At 41.3% G+C, this 23263-nt stretch overlaps 1 protein-coding gene across 2 annotated transcripts in view; it reads right to left on the minus strand.

Annotated features, from left to right (window-relative positions):
- NEBL (nebulette) overlaps positions 1-23263 on the minus strand; it is a 379942-nt gene that overhangs the window by 185102 nt on the left and 171577 nt on the right. For both annotated transcript variants that reach the window (XM_037890826.2, XM_043541304.1), the window contains exon 4: positions 5533-5640. In XM_037890826.2, coding sequence (XP_037746754.1) covers positions 5533-5640 — 108 coding nt within the window. The remainder of the gene's footprint in view (positions 1-5532; positions 5641-23263) is intronic.

The following is a 23263-nucleotide window of genomic DNA, read 5'->3' on the forward strand; positions in this document are numbered from 1 at the left end:
GAAACTGGTGAGTGTGTATGGAATATTTTTGATGTCAGCAACTACATTTTTCATCTGGCTCAACTATAATTATGCGCACAAATATAAATGCGTGTTGGCACTGGTTAAATTTAACATAGGACTTCCAGATGACAGATTAAAACTATCATGTTTAGAAGGAGAAGACAAAGCAGATAAAAATATCAGCCACTTGGTTAGGCAATGTTAAATCCAATTTTACCTTTAATAAATGTTCACTCTTTTTCTGTGTGATATAACATGCCTTTCCTGTCTACTTACTGGCACACCACAGATTACTCTAGCACAGGGGTGGGCAAACTTTTTGGCCTGAGGGCCACATTGCGGTTGCAAAACTGTATGGAGGGACTGGTAGGGAAGGCTGTGCCTCCCCAAACAGCCTGGCCCTCACCGTCTATCTGCCGCCTCCCACTTCCTGCCCCCTGACTGCCCCCCTCAGAACTCCCGACCATCCAACCCCCCCAGCCACTCCTTGTCCCCTAACCGCCCCCTCGGCAGGAGCACGCAACCCCGCCATCCAGAGAGCTGCCCACATGGCAGCATGGCTGCAGAGGAGGGAGGACAGCAGGGGAGGGGCCGGGGGCTCAAGGGCCGGGCAGGACGGGCCAGCGGGCCGCAGTTTGCCCATCTCTGCTCTAGCACTTGAGTTAGTTGTGTGAAACGCTGACATTCATGAACCTGTCAGTTTTGCTCCTTCCCTTTCATTCAATTCCTCTCCCCCTTTTTAACCAACCAACCACCTTTTAAACTAAAGTCTTCAAGCTTTAAGCTTGTAGCCTACAAATGGTGCTCCTGGGCTTGATGTTAACAACTTCTCCTGCCAATTTTCCTTACAATCTGTTTTGGCAATTTGAAAGTGCAGTTTATATTAGAGCAAGTAAACAGGACAAGCAAATGTGCCAGTAAGTTCCAAATATGAAAATGTTTCTCAAACATACAGTTAGGGCCAAGCTCTACTCCGAGATGTTCATAGCACAAACACAGAAGCCAGCAACAGGAGTTTTTCCTTTAGATACTGTGTGAGGACACGTTTGTGTCACATTTGAGAGAGTAATCCTCCTTTATCTCGTAGGTCTTTTGTCTGAAAATTGGTATTTAGATCATTCATATTTAGGAGCAAGTTTTGCCATCAGGTGGAGTTGCATGGATATAGTTGAGGGTAGATTGTGACCCCTACTACTTAAAAATGTGCCTAAGAGACAAAACAAAAAAAGTTACCCTTCTTATGATACAAATTCATGCACTCAGTTTTTTGGGAGCTTATATTACCAGATTTCCATTGAAATGAAAACAATGTGCTATAAACCAAAATTTATTTCTAATGAAACTGAATATTCACATCAGAATTCAATTATCATTTGAGGTTTAAAATGTTATTTTCATATAACTGGGCAAACTGACTGTGTTGATTTACTTCTTGGTACATTAGGCTATTTTTTGGTTTGTTCTGTTTTCAGTTTTTGCAGAGTAAATTAAAGCCATTTTTTAGAGCTCACTTTTTTTTTTTTTTACATGACCTCCATCCTTCTTTCCCCCAACATCTTGCATATTGTCAGAAAGGAGAATACCATGTATATATAAAATAAGTAAATGAATACATATTCCCAGATCTCTGGACGAAGAAGGCAGTAGATGTGTGCTTTTTCTGTTCATACATGAATTAAATTCAGTGCCCGGAAAGTGATCAAATGATTATACTGAGGCGAGATTAGGCAGTACCAACTCGATCCAAGGCAGGCATCCACTATGCAAGATTCCATACACCATCATACTTATCCAGCAAAGCCAGTGGGAACCTGCCATCCAGCTCCTGGCTTCTTCTTAACAGAAACTGTCCATTTAACCAAACTGTAGAGATGTCTGTTTGATTTTAAATTTGAAAGAATTTACCAAGAACTAACAACTTATTTCATATATGACATAAATGAGGTTCCAATCTGATCTCTAGAGATAAAAGACTAATGGCACTAAGCTAGGGCCAGTTCCTGCAAGTTGTTGCGAGTCCTCAATTCCCATTAAGGCTGCTTAACATTTTATTAAATTGTGTTGCTATTTTTTTCTTTAGCTATGTGATTCCCTTTTCAAATTTATATACACAGCTTCTTCCCCTCCCTTCAAAACTGCATGTGCAGAAATAGAGCCTTTGCAAAATTATTATGGCCATTTTGCTACCTTCTCATTTTCCTTGATAAAATTCACCAGTGTTACTGGACTTTCAAGTTAAATGTTTTTCATTTTGAGAATATTTGACTGCGTATTGGAAATTATCCCTCACAGCTTACAAGGACAAAAACAATGGCCCAGATCTCTAACAAAATAAATGCATTTCACTGCACACACAATTTGAGATTTCTGTGTGCATATTATATGACCGTTTGATGCCACAAATCAGTGACATCCTTTGCTGCAGAGTGGATGTGAATTTTTATGTTTCAAATATTGAACAAAACGAATTTATGACATCTTAAATCGCTCCATACAAATTGGAAAATGTACAGGCAATTTAAAATGCTCATCCATCCATGAAAAGGTTGCCCAAAATATCTGAAACTTGTCAATAAGAGACCTACTTAATTTATTTAATTTTCCTATACCAATCTAGACTAGAATGCTTGGTTTGTGACTGTCATGCCAACATGATACTAACAAGCTATTACATTTGTTGCTATGGTGCCTGATACTCAAAGGTGCTGGGTGCCTTGTGAAGGCTGCTCCAGTCCCACTTAAGTCGGGAAGTATACTGCACACCTTGCAGGATTGGGCCATTAATTCACACAACGATCTGAGGACACAGAGCAAATTTCGCTCATTTCTGAGAAACTTCATCCTGATCCTGCTATTCTAGGGGTGGGCAAACTTTTTGGCCCAAGGGCCACCTTGGGGTTGCAAAACTGTATGGATGGCCGAGTAGGGAAGGCTGTGCCTCCCCAAACAGCCTGGCCCTCACCCCCTATCTGCCCCCCTCAGAACTCCCGGCCCATCCAACCCCCCACCCTATTCCTTGTCCCCTAACCGCCCCCCGGGATCCCACCCCCTATTCAACCCCCCTGCTCCCAGTCCCCCAACCCCTATCCACAGCCCTTCCCTCTGACAGGCCCCCCAGGACCCCATGCCTATCCAACCCCCCAGTTCCTCCCCCTGACTGCCCCCCCCGCAGAACCTCCGCCCCCATCCAACCACACCCTGCTCTCTGTCCCCTGACTGCCCCCCAGGACCTCCTGCCCCTTAACCAACCGCCACCGCCACCCCCACTCCCCGCCCCCTTACCATGCCGCTCAGAGCAGCATGTCTGGCAGCCACGCCGTCTGGCCGGAGCTAGATACACTGCCACTCTGCTTGGCAGGAGCGCACAACTCCGCCGCCCAGAGCGCTGCCTGCGCGGCGACGTAACTACTGGGGAGGTGGGACAGCAGGCGGCTAGCCTCCCCAGGCAGGAGCTGAAGGGCGGGGCAGGACAGTCTTGCGGGCCATAGTTTGCCCACCTCTGTGCTATACCAATCATGCCTCACATTCCATTAGTATTTGTCTGATCTAGGCACTTCAGTGTCTGGGTTGCTGCTAACAAAAGAACAACAGTATTATGGCCACTCCTTTTATAACCCTTTTTTTTAAACCCCCATCTATTGTTTTTTCCCCCTTTCCAGTTATATTTCATTATAACACAAAAGAATCGTTCATGCATTATAAAAGAGACAGAGCACTATGAGAATTTTTGTGAGTGCTGCAGGACTTAATATCAAGACAAAGGGAAATATTTTAAAATGTCTGTTTCTACTGTATTACATCTATTGAGAATATAATATTATGGGTATTTGTGATAGATATGCACATAACAGTGCTAACTTACCCCTGGAGTGAAGTTGTTACAATTTCATTTCAAAGACAATCTTTGAGAAGTGTCCAGTAGTTATGGGGGGGTAGGGAAGAGAAAAATCAATGTACAACTAAAAATTAAAAAAAAAAGATTATTAATAAATTTTATATTTTGCTATACATTAAAAGTGACAAAATTTTAAAAAAATATAAAAGAGCTTACCTTTCAAACAGTTAAAATCTTAATGAGATCCTTAATCTAACTGCGAAGTACATTTCTAAACTATTAAACAAAGAAGTTACTCTGTGAGACAGAATCTAATAATAATTAGATTTAAACTGTGTTTTATGTAGCATTATCCTTCTACAAAGTAGTATGATAAGTCTAAAGGTGTTTAGGATAGGCATAATTGAAATTTAACTTCATTTACCACATTTTTTTATTCTAATTTACCCTTCAAGATTAATTCTAATAAAGTCCTTTGATTTCAAGTCCAAATATCATTTATATAGCAAGAGAAGAAAAAAATTTTTATTGACATACGACATCTTTTTCAGGTATGGAAAGATAGGAGTTGCACATCCACGCTTTACACCTATTCCCCTGCATCGAAAAAGGAATCTAGGAAATAAAGTATTTCTTACCTAAAACAAAATTTCTTGGTCTGAAAAGAAATGCAAATGTGTTCGGTGCAAGAGTCAGACAGTACAGTTAATTAAGCAACAAGGTCCCATGCCTGCAGAGAAACCCTTCATTCCACTCAATAAATATTTTTCTTGCAAGTTGGTAAAGGTCAAGATCCCTTTCTGAAGGGTCAAGCTAAAGGTCAAGATCCCTTTTCACCAAGTGTGTCTTTCTGGTTTTGTGCAACTATTTTTTTTATGGCTAAAACAAAGGAAAGAATAAAGAATTTATAAAAATAGCTTACAGCGCCTAGCTCTGAAAGTCAGAATACCCATTAGAACTGAAGCTGGGTAAAGCTAAACGCAATGTTGAATGTTATTATACATAATATTCACTGGACATTTATATTATATTATATAACAATTCTCCATCTTTGTGCAGTCAGCTAAATGTCCAGTGTAGGAATATATGAATATATCAAATAGTTAGGGTGGAATTTTCAAAAGCACCCTAGTGCTTTTCAGGATAAGTTCCATTTTTGAAAATCCCACTTCATGTCAAAGGTGTTATTCAGCATTAATATTGATATAAGTTAATGCATGACAATGCTTTTCCATTGCTAGCATTTGTACCTCTTTTCTTCTCTACATGCCATTTTCCTGGTATTTTCTTTCTAAAATTAAATATCAGTGTCTTATTTTATTTTAGAATTTTATTTTGCAAGCTATGCTTACTTTGAGAACTCCTGTAGAGGAATATATATCCAACAATATAAATCTTATTTGCAAACAATAATGTTAAATACAAAAGCAAAATGCATATAACCTTTGTAGTATAGCAAATACTACAAACACCTTTGATGGAAACTGGAGAGGTGAACACACTTTGCCAATGTGCTGTGTAAGTGTATGGTATAAGGTTACACACCTTTCAGAATCTGACACACAAATCAGTCATCAAATTCATTTTCTTCACTCTCACAGACTCCATCAGAAACATCACAAACCTACAATCATGCCTTTTCTTATGTGTACCATGTCTCTGATCGGCTATCACTTGAGGAGATAGTCACATACGTTACTAATTTGTTCCTGAGTCCTTTTCAGTCTTTGTAATTCAGGTGTGTCAGTCACAATGCTGAACCCTCTTCCTTTGCTTTCTTCAAAGTCTCTTTTGTATTTAACCTAAGGAATAGAAAATACAGAAGAATAGTTATTTTCACAACGTACTACTAGTAATATCACAGACTAAGATTTTTTTAAGTACTTGTGACTGGCTGATAGCCTTGGAGGGTGAAGCCTTCTCTTTATCCACAGAAAACAGGGCAGCAGTTGGGCAAGCTTCCCTACTGTTCCACCCGTGTGCCTCATCTTTGTTGTGATCATAGGTGCCGACTTCCACTGTTCCCGGGGGGGTGCTCGACCCCACCCCCGCCCCTGACCCACCCCCATTCCACTCCTTCCCCAAAGTCCCTGTCCCCATTCCACCCCTTTCCCCAAGCCCCGCCCCTGCCTCACCTCTTCTCCGCCTCCTCCCCTGAGCGCACCACATCCCCACTCCTCCCCCATCCCTCCTGGAAAGTCCTAAGCGCCGCCAAACAGCTGTTTGGCAGTGAGAAGCACTGGGAGGTAGGCAGAGGAGCAGGGACACAGTGCGTTTGTGGGGGGGATGGGAGGGGAGGTGCGGCAGGGGGTGAGGGGAGCTTGGCTGCGGTGGGTGCAGAATACCCACTAATTTTTCCCTGTGGGTGCTCCAGCCCCAGAGCACCCATGGAGTTGGCACCTATGGTTGTGATGGCATCACCATCACATATACTGTAGGAGTGAGAACATCAATCTTCATGCCCATTTCATCCTTATACCAGTAGCCTCTGCTGAAGATTGCCAACAAAGATGTCACGCAAGAAGCATGAAAGACTGACTACATTCAGACATGCTTTTGTAATTAAAAATAAAATTTAGCGGAGGTTAAATCGGGGTTCATATAACATGTTTCATGTTCCAATTCTCTCTTTATAATGAGGTTCATCATTCTTCTCCCCATTCGACACACAAAAACTATGCAACTGTTAAAAGAATATTATATACAAGCACAGCTCCCACTGACTAGGGTACAGATGTGGGGACCTGCATGAAAACCTCCTAAGCTTACTTTTACCAGCTTAAGTTAAAACTTCCCCAAGGTACAAACTATTTTACCCTTTGCCCTTGGACTTCCACTGCCACCACCAAACATTTATCTGGGTTTATTTATTAGGAAAGTGTTGTTTGGAAACGTCTTTCCCCCCAAAATACTCCCAACCCCTGCACCCCACTTCCTGGCAAAGGTTTGGTAAAAATCCTCACCAATTTGCATAGGTGACCACAGACCCAAACCCTTGGATCTTATGAACAATGAAAAAAACATTCAGGTCTTACAAGAAAAATTTTAATAGAAGAAACAGTAAAAAAGAAGTAACAATAAAGAGAATCACCTCTGTAAAATCAGGATGGTAAATACCTTACAGGGTAATTAAATTCAAAACATAGAGAATCCCTCTAGGCAAAACCTTAACTTACAAAAAGACACAGAGACAGAAATATCCATTCTATTCAGCACAGCTTAATTTCTCAGCCATTTAAAGAAATCATAATGTAACGCATATCTAGCTAGTTTACTTACTAAGTTCTAAGACTCCATTTCTGTTCTGTCCCCGGCCAAAGCATCACACAGACACACCCTTTGTTTTTCCCTCCCCCCAGCTTTTGAAAGTATCTTGTCTCCTCATTGGTCATTTTGGTCAGGTGCCAGTGAGGTTATCCTAGCTTCTTAACCCTTTACAGGTGAGAGGATTTTTCCTCTGGCCAGGAGGGATTTTAAAAGGTTTACTCTTCCCTTTATATTTATGACAGGTTGCTCAGAACTTCTGCAATCAGACCCTGGGTCTCAAGTTTGGCACCCAGAAAATGAGGAACACACAATTATCTACCACTTGTGAAAAGTTTGGTTTAAATTACTTGTTCAGCATTATGTGGGAACTCAAAGGCAGAGGTAGGAATAGAATCCAGTTCTTCCAGGGCAGCATTCAACTGCCTCAACCATGAAACCATCCTTTCTCTTCCTGCAAACCCTGCCTCGTTCCTTACACACCTTCCAACACATACAGTAGATAAGGCAGGAATCCTATGGACAACATTTCCTTCATTAAGCATCTGAAACCAGGGTCTTATCATGGGAAGTGTTAGCCAACCTTAACAATGGATGGTGCTACCAGCCCTGCCTATGATAATATGTTTAAACAGGAAAACTATACATTATGTGCAGTAATATTTCCTTTTATTTCAAATACACCAGCAATTCAAGTGACTTTTTTCATATTATGGAATAGCAAAAAGAAAATAGAGAAAGAATCATCAATTTGCACTATGCCCTTCATAATTTTTAATCAGTTGACATCAAACTGGAGCCATATTTTTATTTGATTATCAATTATATCACTAACATATAAATCTTCACAAGGATTAAAGGTAAGTAAATATATCTTTTGAAAAAATCTCTGCAAAAATTTTTTTTAAATGAATTAAAATGTTCGTGCGGTATCATACTCAAGTTTCATTATCACAGCTGTACAAAATGTTGCTCTCAAATGCTGGTTTTTGTAAATGTAAAACAATAAAAAAAAACTCAACCAATGTCCAGGTAACATGAAATATTTAAGGATCCATACTCTCTTTGGTGCATATGTATAATCATGAACTTTACTGTCAATAATGCAGTGCAGTCTCACAGGGCACAGAGTGCCCTCATGTACCACACAGGAGTGCTTAGCACCATCCAGGATTGATTGCTAGAAACTATGATTGTGACATAAAAAACTAGAAACAAAGCTTTCAAAAACAATTTAAAAAGAAATAGTTTAAAGTGAAAATACATTGTGAGGAATAACGCCGACGCTGGTCCCCAGGGAAAGGATGAGGTGATCTAATAGATCTTTTCCAAATCAAATTTCTATGATTCATGCCTCTGGCCACATGTGTCTTCAATAGACTCAAGTAGAGGATTTTGTTTATCCATTCTGGATTTTCAATCTGAGGTCAGTGTGGAGACTCCACTTTCTTATTCTATACCTAAAATCATATCCTGGAAAAATTGTTTAATATTGTGCACTTTTTCAGTCAAGAATTCATTATTTTTCAGGTAAGTTTTGCCATTTTGCATCAAAGCCATCAATTTCCATAAAAATGACGTTTTTCTTCTGTAAAAATTACTTCCCTTCTTGTTTTCTCTCTTTTTTTCCCACCATGTGCACTGTGGAAAATATACTAAAAATTGTGAGACCAAAAAGCTATTGATCTTTCACCAGTGGTATACATTTCTGCATATATCTTTAACACAAAAATCACTTCCAGTAGCAGAAAGACAGCTCTTTATTAATTAACAGTTCTGCAAACAGGTAATCCTAAAAACAAACAAAAAAAAGCAAAACAAAAACACAGCATAGCCGATCATCACCCTCTTTATCATCAGTGGAGAATTCTGAATATGATTAGACCCTGAAGTTAATCCTTCAGTGTACCCCCACCTCCAAATTAGTCAACCCTTAGAAAGCCTATTTTAGTCCCAATAAGATTAATCCTTCCATCCACGAACCCACTCTTCTAATTGCCAGTAAGGTCAGTAACAGAAAGACAATTAAATAAGGATCTGGAGCAAGAGGAGAAAAATTTTCAGCGACTAATAAAAAAAATTAGGGAAATAGAGTCCATAAGGCAACTTCTAGTGCTTTGAGTCTGTAGAAAGCAGCTATAGCAGAGGTGGGCAAATTACAGCCTGCAGGCCACATCCGGCCCACGGGACAGTCCTGCCCAGCCCTTGAGCTCCCGGCCGGGGAGGCTAGTCCCCCTCCCCCGCAGCCACGCGGACAGCACTCTGCGCAGCGGGGTTGCGCGCTCCTGCCAAGCAGAGCGGTAGCGTATCTAGCTCCGGCTGGGGGGCGCGGCTGGCAGACATGCTGCGCTGAGCAGCATGGTAAGGGGGCGGGGAGCACGGGGGGTTGGATGAGGGGAGGGGAGTCCCGGGGGGCAGTCATGGGAAAAGAGAGCAGGGGGTGGTTGGATGGGGAGGAGGTTTATCAGCAGGGGTGATGGGGGGATTGGATAGGCATGGGGTCCCGGGGAACCCGTCAGGGAGCAGGGGTGTGGATAGGGGTCAGGGGACTGGGAGCAGGGGGGTTGGATAGGAGGTGGGATCCCGGGGGGCGGTTAGGAGACAAGGAGCAGGGGGTGACTGGATGGGTCGGGGGTTCTGAGGGGGGCAGTCAGGGGGCAGGAAGTGGGAGGGGGCCAGGCTGTTTGGGGAGGCACAGCCTTCCCTACCTGGCCCTCCATACAGTTTTGTAACCCCAATGCGGCCCTCGGGCCAAAAAGTTTGCCCCCCCCCCCGAGCTATAGAAACAAACTCCATACAAACAAACACATCTTCTGTTATGGGTAAGGGAAAAGACCAGCACAGATAAGACTCAGGGAACTACAGTGAATTAAACTCTGATTGTTTTTGAATACTGCCTTCCATAATCAGAAGTAAATAAAATACATTCCGGTAGGTAACATTAAAATACCCTCAGAATTTTGCAATTCTTTCAAAAAGTCCTTTAAGTTATGAGCAACCTCATTACAGTTTTACTTTTAAGTGCAATAATTATACATTTATATCTGTTAGAACAAAAAGTTCCCCTTAATACCAAAAAAAAAAAAAAAAAAAAAAGCTTCAGTGCCAAGTAATTTGACCACTGCAGAAGCCCTCAGGATTTGTCATATGGTAATTACACAATGTAAAGATGGTTCCACTGCTACCAACTGTCCTACCAGTAGGAGATCCTGTTCCTGCTCTGCATCATGCAGTAAACTGGGCACGACTCTGTGTTACAATGTACAGTGTGCCTGATCAGCTCTATGACCATCTGCAAATCTCTTTTCCATGTCTCTCTGAGAAGCTTCATAGTTTTGCCAGGGAGCCACTTCTAAAAAATAAGATCTTGGAATTCAGGATAGAGCAGTTTAAAAGCTGGATAGATGCAAATGATTAAAAAGTATAACAAGAGTAACTGTGCAAATAATGGCACTACAATGTAAAGTCTTTATAGATAGGATTGTGAGAGCTGGTTCACAAAAAAATCACAGGCAAAAGAACCCCAACCACTAAGATCTGAAAGGAAAGAAAATCAGAGGGAACAAGAGCTCAGGATTACAGAATGAGGAAAGGATTGAGTTCATAGTTAGAATACACCACAACTGCATGTGTCTGGTAACAGGAATTCAAGTAAGTTATGCCACTGATGAGTCCACTGAAACAACTCCAAATAACTCTTATACTTCTGTTCCAATCAGCCATCTACCTTACCACGCCATCAGAAATGGCTTTACTGCTTAGCCACTTCCGCCCAAAATTTGACATTTAATCCATTTCTTTGTGCCTTGTGTTTTCATTGTGCAAAGTGGGTGTAACACAGTATCACATTCGAATGGTAGTATTTTCTCTCCACTTGGTAGGGTACAAAAGGCTACACAAGGTACAGAGCAGCAGAGAATCAAGCCTTTTGTGCCTGCTATCGAAGCAAGTGGCACACAGTAACGCTGTGAAGGCAATTTTAATTCCAGGAGCTCCTTACCAATCTGCAAGAAAGCGCTTCAGAAGCAACAACTGAATTGCAAGCAGAAATGCAGAGAGGGACAGTTCAATGCAACAAAAGAGAACAGGGTCTCCTGCCTGGAACTTGGACAATTCAGAGAAATATAGTCTGCAAGGTAAAAACTGTCTTCTGACCCACTGCCTGTCAGAAAGTGATAAATCTTTGGACTTCTATTGCCTTACTTCTGAGGAACCAAGTCTAGGGAAGTAAAGTCTGCAATTCCTACCCTTCCATTCTAGGACAGATCTGCCCCTGATATGTACAGACAATCTTTAATCAGGAACTGGAGGTAAGGTCTCAGAGGATCAACATATAATCTAAAAGTAAGTTAATAAAACTAACAAAGAAAACCTGGATCTATGTTTGGGAATGATAGCCAACAATCCTAGCCCTCAGAAAAATTACCCAGTGGAACTGGGATAAGAAAAATACCTTTTTAAAAATTTTCTAGTAGTAGGCTTTCTAAATCCCGGAACTCACTTTTAATTCATGCCTAAACTAGACCTGGATCACAGTCTTCTCTGCCCCTTCCTATGTGGGAGAATTTTGCACATTTTACAAATAGCATGATCGCATGGTTATCCTGTAGAGTACAACTTCCCAGCAGCCATTTGAAATTGACATGGATTATACGCAGGCAATCAATCGCAACAGCAGATGATACACAGAGGCCACACTAGCTATAGGCAAACTAGGCAGCTGCGTAGGGCAGCAGATTTCTGAAGGCGGCATATTCCTGCAGACTCACCCACGATTCCTCCATGAGCAGGAGATGAGGCTGCTGGGGCTAGGGGCAGCTGTCAACTGGGGCTCTCCGTAGCAAGAAGCAGCCCTCACCCAGGCTGCCAGGAAACACTCCTGCCCCCTCTTGATCCAGTGCAGGTAAGATCGCACCTATAGCTTAGGGCTACTCCTAGAGGCACCACAAGCATAGCTGGGGCTTCAGCCATAAGTGCAGCAACCCCCCTGGCTTGCCAAAGGCCACTGATGGAGTCAGTGTCAAAGACAGTATTACCAATCAGGAGTTCATGACTCCCAGTAATCTATCCACTTATGGTGCTCACATAACTTGACCATTACACTCTTAGTAGCATGATGAGATAAATCTCTATAGCTCCATTGCATTTATGCACTTTCCAACTTTCCCCACTTACTCTGTACTCTTTGCCTTGACAATACTTCCCTCCAGATTGAAACCCAGTTCACCTCTTCTCAAAGCTTTCAGAAGGAAGGAGCGAACTGCAGTTTACATGTAGCATTTGACTCTTCAAATCCCAGTTATAATCCATTCTTCCCATTATCTCACTTGTATTGCCCATCTATTATTCCTCCCCCATCATACATTTTGCTGCCAACATTCTTGCATAAAATGTCCCCTTAAACCACGTTCAAATTATTAAACCACCATCTTCTAATTTCTGGATCCTCTATACAGAGCCCATTAAAGTGACTCCCAGTGATGTCAATGGGCAGTGGATAAAATCCTTAATCCTGCGAACTGCTCCCCAAAATATAACAGATCATAAAGAGTCTCAATGTGAAATCAACTTCTGTAGTTACTGTATCCCTTCTATCATACAGTTCTGACAGTCTGCTCTGAAGCAATCTTGTTACCACCTTCATGAACACGTGACTCATTTCCCGAATTCTAGAACTGCGGATGGAGGTTGACAGGTTTTTGGGGCCTGTTTTCAGATACAGGCTATTACTGAGTCTGTAGAAATTTATTTCACATACTGAGAGCTGAAGTACTTACCACACTCTTCAAATTGTTCCTTCAAATGAATTTTAAGGTGTTACTGAATAGCAAAGCACATTTCAGATATGTAAAATCAACATAAAGGAGTGGTTATTTATGGTGTGTAAGGAGGTGAAAAGTGTCAAGTGCCCTTTAAATATACCCATTATTCATTCCCAGTCAGAAAACATAGCTTCTGCTTCAAACAGAAAGGGTAATGTTTGGAGAGATGCCCTTCTAATAAAAACAAGGAAAGAATTTTGTACCAGAAGGTTTCCTGCAGGTTGGAAATGAGAGTTGGAGCAGAATAAGGACAGTGCAGTGTAGCAGCAGGACTTTCAAACACACACACACACACACACACACACACAAATAAACAAGAGAGTGAAATGGGAAAGTGAACAAGTGAAATAATTCCAAAACAAACTGAATATTAAAAAAGAAAGTGTGGTACAGAAAAGGAAAACTAAGCATCTCAAAACAAATAAGCGTTTGTGCATTAAACTTCTTATCAGAGATGTTAGCTAGCAACAATGGGGAAAGTGGAAACAGTTACAAATCATCCTAAAGGTAAACATTGTTTCCTTTGTTATAGGGTAATTAGTGAGAGGAATTGGTGGGTACCTAAAAAGGATATTGATTAGTTAAAAATTGTTCTGTTTTGCTATAAGAAACTTCCTGTATAATGTACACATGTAAAGATAATAATTTCTTTTTAACTAACAGTATTAGAGGCATCAAGCTATTTTAGGTGACATGGGAACAGTTGAAAGGAGGTCATGGCTACTTATAAAAGAAAAGGGAGAAATTCTTACCTATCCTGTGTTATGTTTGCTTTCAGATAATTCACTCAAGATGCAGACTCATAGATTTTAAGGTCAGAAGGGATCATTGTAATCACCCAATCTGACCACCTGCACATAACAGGCCTCAGAACCTCACCACCCACTTCCTGAAATAGATCCCTAACCTCTTTCTGAGTCATTGAAGTCCTCAAATCATGGTTTAAAGACTTGAAGTTATAGAGAATTCACCTTTTTACACTAGTTTAAACTTTCAAGTGACCTGTGCCCCATGCTGCAGAGGAAGGCAAAAAAACCCCAGGGTCTCTGCCAATCTGACCAAGAGGAAAATTCCTTCCAGACCCCAAATATGGTGATCAGTTAGACCCAGAGCATGGGGGCAAAACCCACCAGGCAGATACCTGGGAAAGAATTCTCTGTAATAACTCAAGAGCCCTGCCCAGCTAGCGTCCCATCTCCAGTCATATTTTGTTGCTACTGGCAGTTGCTGATGGGACACATGCCTTCATAGGCAGTCCCATCATACCATCCCTTCCATAAACTTATCAAGCTCAGTCTTGAAGCTAGTTAGGTTTTTAGCCCCCACTGATCCCCTTGGAAGGCTGTTCCAGAACTTCACTCCTTCGATGGTTTCGAGCATAAACTTGTTGATGGCCAGTTTATATCCATTTGTTTTTGTGTCCACATTGGCACTTAACTTAAATAACTCCTCTCCCTCCCTTGTATTTATAGAGCACGATCAGATCTCCCTTCAGCCTTATTTTGGTTAGGCTAAACAAGCCAAGCTCTTTGAATCTCCTCTCATAAGGTAGATTTTCCATTCCTTTGATCATCCTAGTAGCCCTTCTCTGCACCTGTTCCAGTTTGAATTCATCTTTCTTAAATAAAGGAGACCAGAACTGCACACAGTATTCCAGATGAGGTCTCACTAGTGCTTGTATAATAGTACAAACACTTCCCTGTCTCTACTGGAAATACCTCGTCTGATGCATCCTAGGACTGCATTCACCTTTTTCGTGGCCGCATCCCATTGACGGTTCATAGACGGCTTAACCAATACACCCAGGTCTTTCTCCTCCTCTGTCACTTCCAACTGATAAATCCCCAGCTTATCGCAAAAAGAAAAGGAGTACTTGTGGCACCTTAGAGACTAACCAATTTATTTGAGCATAAGCTTTCGTGAGCTACAGCTCACTTCATCGGATGCATACTGTGGAAAATACAGAAGATGTTTTTATACACACAAACCATGAAAAAATGGGTGTTTATCACTACAAAAGGTTTTCTCTCCCCTTCCCCCCACCCTACTCTCCTGCTGGTAACAGCAGAAATTCTTGTTGTTAGTCACTAAATGCATGACCTTGCACTTTGCAAAGTTTTGAAGGAACTCAAATATGAAACTGCAGAACAACTACCTGAGGTATGTAGTAACCTACCACTTAAATCAGCTGCTGTACCAGATGACTGAAAGGTAGCTAATGTAATGACAATTTTTAAAAAAGGCTACAGAGGTGATTCTAGTAGTCACATGCCAGTAAGTCTAATTTCAACACCAGAGAAATTGGTTGAAACTATAGTAAAGAACAGACTAGTCAGACATTTAGATAAACATGATATGTTGGGGAAGAGTCAAAAAGACTTTTATAAAGGGAAATCATGCCTCGCCAATCTATTCATATTCATTGAGGGTGTCAACAAGCAGGTGGACAAGGGTGATGCAGTTGATGCAGTGTAGCTGAATTTTCAAAAAACAAGATCCCTCATCAAAGGCTCTTAAGCAAATTATGCAGTCATGGGATAAGAGGGGAGGTCCTCTCATGGATCAGTAACTAGTTAAAAGATAGGAAACAAAGCACAGGAATAAATGGTCAGTTTTCAGAATGGAGAGAGGTAAATAGCAGATTCCCCCAAAGATCTGTACTGGGACAAGTGCTGTTGAGCATATTCATAAATGACCTGGAGAAGAGGGTGAACAGGGAGGTGGCAAAATTTTTAGATGACACAAAATTAATCAAGATAGTTAAGTCCAAAGCTGACTATGAAGAATTACAAAAGGATCTCATTAGACTGGATGAATGGGCAACAAAATGGGAGATGAAAGTCAGTGTTGATACATGCAAAGTAATGCACATTGGAAAAACACAATCCCACCCATACATATAAAATGATGGGGTCTAAATTAGATGTTACCACTCAAGAAAGAGATGTTGGAGTATTTGTGAAAAGTTCTCTGAAAACATCCACTCAATGTGCAGTGACAGTTAAAAAAAGCTAACAGAATGTGAGGAACCATTACAAAAGAGATAGATAACAAAACAGAAAATATCATAATGCACAATATAAATCCATGGTATGCTGACACCTGGAATACTGTATGTAGTTCTGGTTGCCCAATCTCAAAAAAGATATATTAGAATTGGTAAAGGTACAGAGAAGGGCAACAAAAATGATTAAGGGTACAGAACAGCTTTCATATGAGGAGAGAGTGAAAAGACTGGGACTTTTCAGCTTGGAAAAAAGACAACTAAGGGGGGGATATGATAGAGGTCTATAAAATCATGAATGGTGTTGAGAAAGTGAATAAGGAAGGGTTAGTTACTCCTTTACACAACACAAGAACTAGGGGTCACCCAATGAAATTAATAGGCAGCATGTTTAAAACAAATATATAGAAGTACTTATTCACCAAGCACACAGTTAACTTGAGGAACTCGTTGCCAGGGGATATTGTGAAGGCCAAAAGTATAACTGGGTTCAAAAAAGAATTAGATAAGTTCATGAAGGATAGGTCCACCGAGGCTATTAGCCAAGATGTCCAGGGATGCAACCGCATGTTCCGGGTGTCCCTAAGCCTCCAAACGCCACAAGCTGGGAGTGGACGACAGGGGATGGATCGCTCAAAATTGCCCTGTTCTGTTCATTACCTCTGAAGCATCTACCAATTGTCACTGTCAGAAGACAGTATACTGGGCTAGATGGAAACACTGGCCTGACCCAGTGTGGCCATTCTTAAGTCTTTGTGTTTTAAAGATTTCTGTATGGAAGAGCTTTATCATCATATTTCTTTGGCAGACAATTAAAAAGTTGAAAATAAATTAAAGATTAAAGATACAAGTTTTTAATTGTAACACAAATTCAAGTTTTCAATAAGTTACAACAATGTTAGGATTTTTATTTATCAGACATGGAGTAAGTAACCAGAAGTTATTCCCAAATGAGGAGCCAATATTGTTTCATTATGCCTCATCTTTACTTTCCAAGATAATTTAGCCTTATTTTTAAAATTGAGAATACAGGCCATATGACTGGGACTATAAGAATCTGAGCATGCGTAAACTTGCACTTGTTGCTCACTTCGAGATTTCTTTTCTGTGATAACCACTCTGAGAATAGTCCGACATTTTGTGTGTAAGTCCTTTTATTTTACTGCATATCTGTTGGAAACAATCCAATATATTTGTAAATAAATCTAAATATTTATTAGCTACAAAGTAGGTTGGCCTATTTGTGGAACTTTATGTATCTACCAAGAGAGGAGAAGTTTCCTTAAACTGAATCCTGTCTATTTCAAGAGCAGGGAATATCAAAAGACAAACTGAGACGGAGTTGTGTGCATTATACCCAATTTAGAGTCTCAAGGACTCCTACCTAAGGTTAGAGGAAGTGCGGGAGGATTTTGTTTTGCAGATACAATTTCTGAGTGTCCAGGGCAGCATGAGCTAAAGCAGACAAATGCAGATGCTGAGAGTGTTTGCATCCAAACTGCATAAATCAAGTGAGCTAAAAAAAAAAAATATATCAAGACAGACTGAAATTAGCAACAGCATGACCCCTGCCTCACAGGGCAACACAGAGCTGATGGATGATGTGATGATGACAAACAAATCCTTAGTTGCAGTCCAAAGTCTGTCTAATAAATAGATTAGTAAAGTCAAATATATCACCATTACCATTGCTGCATCTGTTTCTATCCTTCCATTAAAACACGGGGTGAATGTTGTCTTACTAATTGCAGAACATTTTTTTTCAAATCACAGGGCTGTCACATGTTCATGTTAGCAGCAGACAGCAATAATAGTGAAACCATGACACATTTTCCAAATATTTGTTTGAATGAAGCTCGTTACGTTTAATTTAGATTCATAGTGGCAAAAAAGCTGCCCTATTCATTTAGATTTCCTCCAATTTCCTGTGAGGGGGAAAACTGCTTCTTACAGGAAAACACTGGTGTAAGTCTGAGCCAATGTCCTACCGTTGATTTCACAAAGTTAATATTTTTTTTGAAAAGCAGTAAACGTTGCAAAATTAGTATAAATTTAACACTAGACCGAATTTAAAGAAAATCATAGGAACATAAGAATGGCCATAGTGGGTCAGACTAACAATCTATCTAGCCCAGTATCCTGTCTTCAGACAGTGGCCAATGACAGGAGCTTCAGAGGGAATGAACAGAACAGGCATTCATCGAATGATCCATCCCCTGTCATCCACTCCTAGCTTCTGGCACTCGGAGGCTATGGACACCCAGAGCATGGGGTTGTATCCCTGACCATCTTGGCTAATAGGCATGGATGGAGCTTTCATCCATGACCTTATCTAATTCTTTTTTGAACCCCATTATAGTTTTGGCCTTCACAAAATCCCCTAGCAATGAGTTCCAATGTGTACTGTATGAATAAGTACTTCCTTATGTTTGTTTAAACATGCTGCCTACTAATTTCATTGGGTGACCCCTGGTTCTTGTGTTATGTTAAGGAGTAACTAACCCTTCCTTATTCACTTTCTCCACACCATTCATGATTTTATAGACCTCTATCATATCCCCCCTTAGTCATCTCTTTTCCAAACTCAAAAAGTCCCAGTCTTTTCACTCTCTCCTCATAAGGGTTCCATACCCTTAATCATTTTTGTTGCCCCTCTCTGTACCTTTTCCAGTTCTAATGTACCTTTATTAAGATGGGACAACCAGAACTGCATATGATATTCAAGGTGTGGGCATACCATGGATTTATAGTGGTATTATGATATTTTCTGTCTTACTATCTATGACTTTATTAATGGTTCCTAACGTTCTGTTAGCTTTTTTGACTGTCACTGGACATTGAACAGATGTTTTCAGAGAACTATCCACGAGTCCAAAATCTCTTTCTTGAGTGGTAACAGCTAATTTAGATCTCATCATTTTATATGTATAGGTGGGATTATGTTTTCCAATGTGCATTACTCTGCATTTATGAACACTGAATTTCATCAGCCATTATGTTGACCAGTCACGCAGTTTTGTGAGATCCCTTTGTAACTCTTCACAGTCTGCTTTGGACATAACTACCTTGAGTAATTTTGTATCATCTGTGAAGTTTGTCACCCCACCTCTTTTTCCAGATCATTTATGAATATGTTGAACAGCACTGGTCCGAGTAAAGGTCACTGTCTCTTCACAGTGAAAAACTGACCAAGCAAACGTGGTAGCTCCCCATAGCTCTATCCACATACTGCAGCTAATCTCCATAAATCAAGAGGGCATGTGTAGATGGTTTCCATGGGAAAAGATACATTACTGGGCACTTTCCCACTAAGACTCAGGCTTTACGATTTTTGAAATCTAACCATAGTATCTTACGTATGTTTTAGTGTGGGTGAAATTAAAAAGTTTTACCTGTTGAAAAGATATTACCTGTGTCCCCCATTTTAAGTATAGGGAGCGTCTCTCATGCAGCAGAATCTTCCAGAATCATAGAAACTGTATTGTAGTGCTTTCACCCTGAGGGACCCCAAAATGCTATACAAACTATTTTACTGTATACTCTGATAGATATGTATACATTGATATATTACACACAGAGGTCAGGAATGCTGATGCATTACTGTCTATCATGCTGACCAGTATTGTCTCACTGTTCCTTTGTACCCCACCCCACCAGTATCTATCTTTTGTCTCTTGTCTTTGACTTAAACTCTTTGAGGCAGGGACCACTTTTTCATTCTGTGTTTGTACAGCAGCTAGTGCGGTGGGATCCTGGTCCATGACTAGGGATCCTAGTTGCTACAGTAATATAAATAATAATAACTAATAATAACAATCTTTAGCCCTGTTGGAATTTTGCTAATATACTAAGACTGACACTCATACTTATTGACTTTCAATGGGCACAAGTGGTCAGGAACTCATTTTTACTGTACGTCTCAATCAGAAGACTGCATCAGTATTGACTCAGTCCTTGTTAGTTAGTATATGAAGTGTTATTGTAGCCATGTCGGTTACAAGGCTGGTGAGATAATATCTTTATTGGACCAACTTTCTGTTGGTGAGAAAGAGAAGCTTTCGAGCTTACACAGAGCTCTTCTCAAAAGCTTGTTGCGCTCCCCAACAGAAGTTGGTCCAATAAAAGATATTATCTCACCCACCTTGTCTCTTTAGTTAGCATATGTTCACTAACGCACTCAAACAACTCACCTTTTATCCTAGTCTAGACAAGGCTTCCGAGAGAAGACTGCAATCTGCTGTAACACAATCATCCTTTCCTGCAGCTTCCTTTAACACTTGTCTTGCACTAGTAACACTGGTTGTGGTAAGAAGACTCCTTGCAGGTCCCAGTGCTGGTTTGCCCTCTTGAAGTGCTTGTTCTAATCCATGCTCCTCTTCCGCTCCCACCCTGCCTACAGGACTCACAGCGTTGTGGAGCAACAAGCAATTATAATAAGTGCTTCGACTGCAAACCTACTGCCATAGCAGCAGAGCAAGGTGCTGGAGTCCTCACAATCAGCATGAAGCAACTTTAGTGAAAGGGACAAGCAAAGGAGAGAGCAAGATGGAAAGCAGGAAGCTGAATCAATGAAAAGGGGGGGCTGGGGAAAAGCAAAACAGAGAATAGAAGAATAGGGGCAAACGTAGGGGTTCATGACATTCTGTTCTGCCCTGCCTACAAGCATTCTCTAGGAATTCCTATTTGCAAGTTTCCAGACCCGTCTCAGCTAGATCTTCTACCCCAATAAACTCAAGTTATATAAAGAAAAATGGGAAAGAAATATATTTGGCACTGCTTGTATGCCAGGTGGTTTCACAGTTTGCCAACCATCTGGTCTCAGTTTACTGTTTGTCAGTAGCACCAAATGAGAGAAAAATATGACATGTTAAATATTAAAATCTACATTATTAAACAAATGGAAGCTACTGTAAAGAGTAAATGTATTTAACACATGGATTGTAGTGTTAAACACATGGCAACCCATGCAAAAAAACTCTCCTGGTTTTAAAGATATGACATCACACCCTCATGAAACTTAAAAATTCACCATTTAAATTCAAATGTATGACATCACACCTGTGAATTATGAGATTTCTGCAATACTTTGTCATCACCAGCACCTACACCTCACATACACACCATTCTGTAGTCAAAGAGCTGCTGAAGCAGTAGGAGATAGATGCTCTGACTAACTTCTGTGAGTAAGGAAAGGCAGAAAGGGGAAGTAATGAGGGATATGGGGAAGGAGGGATGTAGCAGTCAGATCAGAGCTGCTGGTGAGTATCCAGGACAAAAATTCAACACATATATATGTGTGTGTGTGTGTGTATCATAAAATAAAAAAGACAGATAAAATTTGAGTTACACACTGATAATTCCAATTCCAGGTACTGGTTACTACACATGCCGCTGAAGACTACAGTCCCTCATTGTTTATGTGATCACGATAACTCCGTGGTGATCATAATGCCTACTTAGCTGTTATTTATTCTATATATCAAAAGTATATAAGGCCAATTTTCAAGTTACTCATTAAAAATGAACCAAAGAATCTATAGGTTCATTCTTTCATATGAGGAAAGGAACCCTTATTTGCGCATACATACTAGGCAATTATGTGATGCACCATTTGTGCACATTGCTTATTAATCTACACCCACAACAAATGTGCTCCCAAATTTTGTAAGGATATTTTAAAGGATTTGGCTCATAAAATGTAAGCTTTTCATTTAGTAATTATGCGAAAGGCCAAGTAGGAACAGAAGAGTGACAATCCCACCTAAACCAAATAAAATTTAACTTGAGAGCTCAAGCAGAAGATGCATTTCAATAAACAGTCTGGGTCCCAATAAGTTAACGAACCTTGCCTTCACAGGTCTTCCTCCAACTGTCATGAAACCAAACAAAGAGAAGGGGACCCGATAGTTTTATTTCACCTTAATGTTCAATGTTCCATAAATGCCAGCATGGACAAAGACAGCCCAAGAAAGAAATACATCTCATTCCTCACAGCATATGTGCTGGAATTCTTGTCATCATGTTCATTTAAGTACACTGAAGAACATTAAGGAGATTAAAACACAGACCTATCCTGAGATAATTGTTTGCCTGGACATTTGATTGCTTTCAGCTACCAGATCAACTTCTTCCCCACTCCTTGAACCAAAGCTGTATTTGGAAAACTTGCTTTGTTTCACCTGCATGTGATATCTAAATATCTGGCAGACATATTTCCTTCTCTTAGTCCTAATTATGTGGCTACTGAGACTGGTAATAGCTCATGCTAACAGCAGCAATGCTGTCCAAGGGAGAAAGAAAGGACAAGACCTACCATATTAGATGCAGCGCTGTTAAACTGAAACGGCTATGGTGACAGATTACTGGACAAGAACCCACGAAGTGCAGCAGCCCTATCATGCTGCAACACAACATGATGACAATGCTGCATTAGGCAAGGTGAATCCTGCAGCATTTAGAGCAGTATAGCAGGCAGGTATAACAAAACAAACCAGAAATAAACAAACATTTTAAACCCTGGTCAATGTGTGACACCTCTTGTCACTTTCCTAGTGTAGAGAGGACCTTAAATCTATAAGTCTGGAAATTCCAAAATTCCCATCATAGTGGATTTTTCCAGTCCTATAAAACACACATCCACATAACAATGATGGGTGGTACATCCAGCACCCCCCACACATACCCAGCCCCCGCACACCCCATGCCCAGACTCCTGCACCCCCCACATGCCAACCCCCACCCTGAGCACCAAACAGGAGCTCCTGCACCCCCCACATTCCCGCCTGCACCCCTCGCACCAAATGGGAGCTGCCCAGGTAAGCACTCCACACCCAAACCTCCTGCCCCAACCCTGAGCCCCCTCCCTCATTCTAGCTCTTGGCTAGTCCCTACACTCCAACCCCGAGGCTGCTCCTTCACCCCCAGCCCTGTGCTCAGTGCACTCCCACCCTCAGCTCAGTGCAAAGAGAGAGGAAGAGAATGGGCTAGAACCAGGGAGAAGGTAGGTACCCACTATGTGGTCAGGGCCGGGATCCCAGACCAGCAGCGGGCTGAGCGGGGCCGGCAGCAGGGACCTCGCTGGCAGGAGCCGGCGGACGGAACCCCAGACCGGCAGCGGGCTGAGCTGCTCAGCCCACTGCCGGTCTGGGATCCCGGCCGTCAGCCCCACTCAGCCCGCTGCCAGTCTGGGGTTCTGGCTGCTGGCCCCTTGCCAGCCGGGGTCCCGGCCGCAGGCCCCGCTAAGCCTGCTGCCGGCCCAGGTGAAAGGAACCCCAGGCTGGCAGTGGGCTGAGCGGGCCGGCAGCGTAAGATCAACATTTTAATTTAATTTTAAAT

The sequence above is a fragment of the Chelonia mydas genome, chromosome 2 (assembly GCF_015237465.2).
Source record: "Chelonia mydas isolate rCheMyd1 chromosome 2, rCheMyd1.pri.v2, whole genome shotgun sequence".
Taxonomy (NCBI): Eukaryota; Metazoa; Chordata; order Testudines; family Cheloniidae; genus Chelonia; species Chelonia mydas.